The sequence below is a fragment of the Gavialis gangeticus genome, unplaced genomic scaffold (assembly GCF_001723915.1).
Source record: "Gavialis gangeticus isolate Ggan-Ray unplaced genomic scaffold, GavGan_comp1, whole genome shotgun sequence".
NCBI lineage: Eukaryota > Metazoa > Chordata > Crocodylia > Gavialidae > Gavialis > Gavialis gangeticus.
This window is the reverse complement of record NW_017729000.1, coordinates 5,115,009-5,122,454: the sequence shown is the minus strand read 5'-3', so window position 1 is coordinate 5,122,454 and position 7,446 is coordinate 5,115,009. Positions and strand designations below refer to the sequence as shown.

General features: G+C 39.9%; 1 protein-coding gene across 1 annotated transcript in view; it reads left to right on the top strand.

The window, feature by feature from the left end:
- G3BP1 (G3BP stress granule assembly factor 1) overlaps positions 1–7,446 on the top strand; it is a 30,053-nt gene that overhangs the window by 15,736 nt on the left and 6,871 nt on the right. Inside the window, exons 3-6 of the mRNA XM_019506106.1 lie at positions 3,021–3,137; positions 4,816–4,897; positions 5,478–5,651; positions 6,984–7,074. Coding sequence (XP_019361651.1) covers positions 3,043–3,137; positions 4,816–4,897; positions 5,478–5,651; positions 6,984–7,074 — 442 coding nt within the window. The 5' untranslated portion in view covers positions 3,021–3,042. The remainder of the gene's footprint in view (positions 1–3,020; positions 3,138–4,815; positions 4,898–5,477; positions 5,652–6,983; positions 7,075–7,446) is intronic.

The following is a 7,446-nucleotide window of genomic DNA, read 5'->3' as shown; positions in this document are numbered from 1 at the left end:
CTAAACTTGGCATCCTTAATATTTCAAAGATTAAAATGCTTGTTTTAATGGAAAAAAAATTATATGGACAAATAGGTAGAGTCAATCTCTCACCTTCTTGCCTCCTCTCCCCCCCCCCACTCTTTTCTCTTTTGTATAGGAAAAGTTCCTGATGTATTCTTTTACAGCCATGGTTTTACCTTCTGAATTGGATCTAAAGACTCAGCCTGTGAGGGTGCTTGCAAAACCCTGGTTGTGGGTCACAGCTTGTTTAACCATGGGCTGTGACCACTCCTTTCTCTCTCCCTGCTGTTGCCTTTCATTGTTCACAATATCACCATCTCAATTTAAAAACCAAAAATGCACCAATTCATCATCATATTTACCTGCGTGTTTCTGAGTCATGGGTTTTTTGTTTGTCTTATCCCTAGTATGCCTCTTGGGACAGGATGTGTCTCTTCTGTATTTGTATGTCACTCAGCCCAGCAGGGCACTGGTTTGGGACAGATTTTTTGGGTGCTAACAGAGCTTACAGTAATACATCCAAGTGTTCAGTGATGTGGAAGATGCATACTGATTGTGTATTTGTTGACTGTAGAGGGGGAGGTAGCTAACCTCCTGAGCCATCAGAAAAGTAAAATTGAGGAAAAAGTTGCCTTAGTTTTGGCTAACACCATGCACACAGGCCATCACAAAAGTGCAAATTCAACTTATTCGATGCATGCTTTCTTCTACTTTTTTTTATTCTTTGGTGTTTAAAATTACTATTTGCATACCTGATGTGTCCTTTACTATGGTTATAATTTCCTTTTGCGTAATTTCCATATGCTTTTTTGTGCACTGGAAATGATCAATAAACCATTGTCCTACCAAGTTGGTCATCTCCAGAACCAAGGTGATAGCAGTGGCTTCTCACATTAACCAGAGCGTCTAATGAATAACTTACTTATATTAATATCTTAACGAAAACATGTCAGATTGAGGCTGCAACTGCTATGAACCCCATTATTATTCATATTTTGTGTGCGTGTGGTTCTCTTTACCTTTATGTGACTAGGTTCTTTGCAGGTGGCTTGCATGAAACTTGTGGATCAGAAGGTTAAGTACACATTTGAAGTTAACAGCTCGTTAAAGTCAAATATCAAAGTTGTTGATTCCCAATCAAGCTGCTGTGAGATCCTTCTAAATGTGCTGTACATTATTAGCACTAAGGAATGCAAAAATCTATACATAATTCACAAAATAAACTCAAGAGATTTCAAGTGGGAAGCCATAATATCACAAACTTTCTGACCTGTTGTCTCTTTCAGAAAGACTCAGAAAGAAATATTCTTATTTTCTGAAGGGTGTCTTGAGCCTACAAAGTTTGCAAACAGCTAACTTAAGCTATTAACCTTTTTCTTTCAGAATATTTCTACTGAATGGGTTTCTGATAGGCCCTAATTGAATGTCACTGAACAACAGCAGCAACCACAAATGAAAGAAACTTTGAGGCTGGGCTTCTTGCCTGCATCCCTCTAAGAGGCCCAGATGAGGAGGCAAAGATAGCCGCTCGTATGCATCTCCAATTCTGGAGTTGGGGTGGTTTTCCCATGATATAAAAATGTGCTTTTGAGGGCTGATTTTTCAGAATAAAATTAGTCTCACTGGCGATTTCTTGATATTCCCCTTCATTGACCTAATGTCAGAGGACAGAATAAGTCTTCACATGTTAGGTACATGCTCCTTCAGTACTGGAGAAATTCCCTGGGAGGCTTTTCTAAGCCTTCTTTGTTGGCAGAGGATGTCAGAATTTGGCCCTGAAGCTATTTTTAGTAACTCAAACCTTAAATAAAACCATATGGGTCAACAATAAAGCATGGAGCAGTTCTATAAGGCTTCACATGGTTGGTTTGGGCTAAAGGGGGCAGGTTTGAAGTTCTTGCCTATAGGAGTTGCATGCTGTACTTCTAAAAACCCTGCATTTTGATTGGGAGAGTGCTAGGTGGGAGAAGGGATTAGGGAGTCAGTAATGCTAGAAAAGCGCCTTTCAAACATCTCTTCTGCTCCTTACCGTGTCTTTTGGATAACATCTGCTTGGCTTACTGCAGGCTTTTTGCTGGATTTTTGTGTCTGTCAGCACTGCTGAGCCGGTGTAGTCGCAGCAGAGCCAACTGTCATATTCTGCCTTGCATCAACAACAAAACTGTCAACTAAGCTCCAGTCCTACTCCACGTCTCTCTAATGGATGGTGATATGAAGCAGAAAGCACCCTGCTTTGTTTCCGTGTCAGCTAGTATCAGATAGGACTCTGAATATAGGTAGCAAGAACATTTTTCAACTTTTTTTGTTTGTTTTTTTAATAACTGAAGGGAAGCCTGTATGGGGAAGAGTGCCGCCTTGGTTAGATGTGAGAAGTTAAGATATTTCATGGCTTGTACAGGAGAGAGTTCCTTAATCTGTTAATCCCCTAGGCTCAGTAAAATATAGTCAGTCCTAGCATACATTTGATTTACCTTGTGGATTTAGGTGACGTGATCAACTAAATGGGGGAGGTAAGTGGGGAAAGAAGTTGCTTACTGAAGTTCATAATAAGGTAATTGTTGTATATAATGCAGTATTCCTCTCAAATTTGAGAGGTGGCTTGAAAACTGTCACAGATTAGTATGAATCCTGTGCTGTTGACTAGAAATAGGTTGTTTTGTACAGGCTCTTTCAAAGTGGTCGTAATACAGTAGCTGGCTCACTTCAAAGCATCTGACTTCTGAATCTAATTGTGAAGTCAAGTGACGCAAGTAGGACTTGGATCAGCTCTAAGTGACTTAGAAAATCCTCTTCAAAAACCTTTCTTGTTTGCTACCTGCTCTCTGCTGTGATATTTAGGACGCCTAAGTTCCTTTGTGTTGCAAGGAACCCTTTTCCCACAGAGAGGAGTGGGGGAGGAGGAGTGATTTGAAAGTAGAGCTCTCTCTATTGGTTCAATTGATCATTGTGGTAAAACCAGTCACATACCAGTGGAATGCAAACATTGACATTGTGCAGTTAACATGTCTTTTGGTCTTCAGTTTTCAGTTGACCAAAGAAATGGTGATGGAGAAGCCAAGTCCCCTGCTGGTCGGGCGGGAATTTGTGAGGCAGTATTATACTCTACTGAACCAGGCACCAGACTACTTGCACAGGTAAAGTTATGCTTACATAACTTGATATACTGTTTTTTGTGTTGTGTATTCCTTGTTTTTAATTTACTTATAAATGTTAGCAATTCTTGCCTGCTATAAACTGTAAACAAGTGTAACCCACTTGTTTGGCTAGCTTGATGCAAGGCTTGAATACATGTTTTAATCTCTGCTAAATGGACTCTTACCATCAGATATATTCATTCCCAGCAGCAAGAGTCAGAAGTCTCCCTAAACTTAGTAGCCAGTAAGATGCACAGGCAGTGATATGGCTAGCCTCCTCCTGTCTTTGAATCTTCAGTTAACAGCCGGGACAGCTAGAGACAGTGTCTGAAGCTGTAGCAAGATGCTTTAACCCCTGTGTCACTGCTCCCTTCCAAGCTGTGACTGACTAGACTAGATGATGAAAAGCAAAGATGATGAGAGAGACCATGTTTGTCAAAGGTATCTGAAATAACTACTGTTCCTGCTTGTAATTTAGTTCCAGTTTGTATTCAGATATAACCAGATATAAATGCACATTAAGTACCAGTAATTAACCATATAACTAGTTACCTGCTGGTTTTTTTTGTTTTTTTTTAAACCATGATTTAAAGTCAGAGACTTTGATCTAACTCTTTTTAGGAGCATCGGTGGCGAAATCATTCTGAATTTAAATCCAGTCATTGTTATAATATGCACTGGTAGACTGACTTGTTTTGGGGCTGTCATGCTTTCTTTATCTTGCTAGATATATATTTCTAGATTCTTGAAACCCATCTTCAAGTTAAAAACTTAACTGGTATGAGGTAAAGACTTTCCAGAGTTGTTCCCAAGTGTGGCAAGCAGTTGAGTCTCTCTGGTTGGTCCAGACAAACAGTCTATTGGATCAGTTATGAGTTTCTGTTCACAGTTTTGTACCTGCTGCCAGCATTTCTGGTACAGTAGCTAGGAGTGAAAAAAGCTATAAAATGGAAGGATGACTCATAGTTTACGTGTTACTATAGTTTTTGTTTCTAGGTGCATAAAACTACATATCCTTGGTTCTGACTAAAATTTATAATGACTGTCAAATAAATCTTGTTGTACACTTACTACCTAGAAGACTGGGACGAGACAGTGAGTTAGCTGTGTTTGTCTGAAGCTGGCAGAAGGTAAGGTAGACTTGCACTTTATAGGCTGAATCAGAGATATCAGACGGCATCTGATGAAATGAACTCAGCTCATGGAAGTTTATGGGGGGTGTTGGGGGGTGGGTAAAGAAACGTGATTATATATAAATAACTAATCTGATTTGGCTTATGTGCAAATCTTCCCTGCCTTCTGTGATGCAGAGAATCAGGAGGACTGTCACAATCCCAAGCAGTCTGTGCTGCTGGAAAAGCAGGCATATCAAGAGTGTTGTCTTTCTCTGTCTCCACTTCCTATATCAGTTTCTTTCATGAGTATCCAACATCACAGTAATGACCCTGTCTAGCTTCTGGAAGATGGAACTCTTCTTTCTCTTTTTGTTCTTGATGATTATAACAGCAAGCACGAGGGTTTCTTTACTACTCTGAAAATTTAACTGAATCTCACTAGTGCACCTTTAATACAATTTGGTTTAAGGATAGTATTTATAGTATAATGCTATTTTCAGACCTGTAGTTGTTGCATTAAGAATACTGGACCAAAGCTTAATTTATAACTTCCTCCTCAACAGGTTTTATGGAAAGAATTCTTCCTATGTCCATGGTGGCTTGGATTCCAATGGAAAACCAGCTGATGCGGTCTATGGGCAGTCGGTAAGCACTTGTAAAAGTGAACAAAATAGTGTCATGTGACTGAATTTAAGCACTGGAATGACAGCTTTTTTTGGATCCCTTTGTTTTAAGGGATGATTGTGTGTCTGAAGCAGATCTGGGTGGTGAATCAGTTGATTAGAAGTCTGCTCACCCACTTTGGAATATAGTAGTCTGCAGTTTGAACATGTTGGAAGGTCGCATTCTGGGTCTGTAAAACTGATTTGTAGTAAGAGCTGCTGCTTCAGGAGGTGGTTGGCAAGCTGGTCAAATTTTCCCCGAACTAGGAGCAGTTGGAGTTTGGAACTTATTTGTGGGGTATGGTGTATGTCGGATTAATTCACATTCAACTGGAGTGTCCAGATCCATATTGGACATAGTCAAGCCTTTAAAACAAGTGGCTTCGAGGAAATAAAAGCATGGAGTTGGACTTGCTTTGTAAGGCTTTAAAGGTAATCTTAGTTATAGACTTCAAAGTATATTTTCTGTTACTTAAACCTGCTGATATTACCAAATAGAAGCAGTTTCTGCTAACTTAAATCCAGTTTGAAGTGGGTCATTGACTCTAACCTGGATCTTGCAGGACATCCACAAGAAGGTGCTGTCACTGAACTTCAAGGATTGCCACACGAAGATCCGTCATGTGGATGCCCATGCAACTCTCAATGATGGTGTTGTGGTGCAGGTGATGGGAGAGCTCTCCAATAACATGCAGCCAGTGCGCAGGTTCATGCAGACATTTGTGCTTGCACCAGAGGTATGCTTTCGTCTCGTACGAACATTGACACGGAAGTAGGTTTGCTATTTGGCTTGGCATTAGGAAGTGAAAGTTCAAATTTGGGCTCTGCCAAGAAACACTTCCATAAAAGACATTCTGGAAACTTAATTCCATGTTTCTATTAACCATGAAAATATTGTAAGGGCATGTCATGTCTTGAGTTGGGGCTAGTAAGTGGCATTATTATAACTTTGCCTATATATTCTGAAGTGTTATTTTATCTTTCTGTAACCATGGCTTGCTCTTTTAGCAGCTGATGCCACAGACTGAGAAGATTGCCATCTCATTTGAAAACTTGGGTTTCAAGGTTTCTGATGCTATAATGTATCAACTTTCCACTGAACTACGTTTTCAAAATAGTCATTTTTTCAAACAGAACAATTCATGTAGTAATTGAAAATGTCAGTGAAGACAAATTGACAGTTGTCAATCTCTTGTTAAGATTTAATTTGGCCTTTATTGGTTCTGTCAATCATAAAGAAACGAGATGCCCTCTTCCTTGGACTGAAGAGTTTTTTTTCCTTTTTTGCTTCAGGAGTTGTGTTTAAATCTAACTTTGTCATTTGTATTGTCCTTTATTGTTTTTCTCCAAAGGTTTTTGTTTTCTTTGGGGGGGTGGTTCATATTATAGTCCTGTCTCCCATGAATATCCTGCATCTGTATTATGATGGGCGGGGTGGTGGTAAAGATTGCAACAGAGGTCTTGGCAGGCTTGTCAAACCTTTTATATGATAAAAGAACATTGTGAAAATGTCAGTAAGCAAAGTAGAAAATTCAGGTATTGTGCACATTGGATATTTATATGTTGAAGATATTTTCCCCAAAGCTAGCAAGCATTGTAGGCCAGACCTTTAGGCTTGGCTAAACTGTTCGATGCAGGGTGTGGAGTTAAGGGCACAGTGGTTCAAAGTAACCTGTCTACTCGCTTAGTCCTCTCCTTTTAGTGTAGCCTCACTGTAACTTCTAGCAGCTCCACCGTAGGTCTGCTTTAAGTTGATCACTTCGCATGGTTCCCTAGGCAGTACTTTTGGAGCGCAAGGAACTAATAGCTTTTGTGCTTTTCTTTGAGAAATATTCCTGATCCTTGGCTGGAGAAGCTGCTGTATTGGTTCTGTGTCCTTCAAGGATTTTGAGTTGTCAGGGCAGAGGAGATGGGCAGTTTTCTGTTCCCATTGCCCTGTTGGAGTGCCACAGAGGGAGTGGAGTGTGGTCCAAATCTGCCACTACCTGTAAACGCTTCATGATCATTTAATCTTTTTATTTTAGGAGTAAAATACACTTAAACCAACTTTTACCTCTGTTTGCCTACAGGGTTCTGTTGCAAATAAGTTTTATGTCCATAACGACATCTTCCGCTACCAAGATGAGGTCTTTGGTGATTCAGACACTGAGCCACCTGAGGGTAAGTTCCAGAAGCTTGGAAACTTCTATTCATGGCTGTTTCTGTGGCATTAGAGGGTTTGTTGATTCTAGCACTTGATACCCAGACCAGAGGGAATTCTTTCTATTTTAGAGCAGATTTGCCACATGTCCATTGTTCTTCTGTTTGTTTTTGTCCTTTTCATACTGTCAGTGTTTTACAGGCTCTTGCTGAAACACATGCCGTTATACTTTTTTGCAATATGGTCCTCCTTTTTCCTGTGTGTGGTCATATAAAGTTCTGAGTGCTACAAGGCATTTGGGGGATATTTAATGCTAGACTGTGGAGCCCATAGCCAGCAAATCTGCTTTGTCTAAATATTTGAAAAAAAAAAAAAAAAAAAAAAAACCCCCA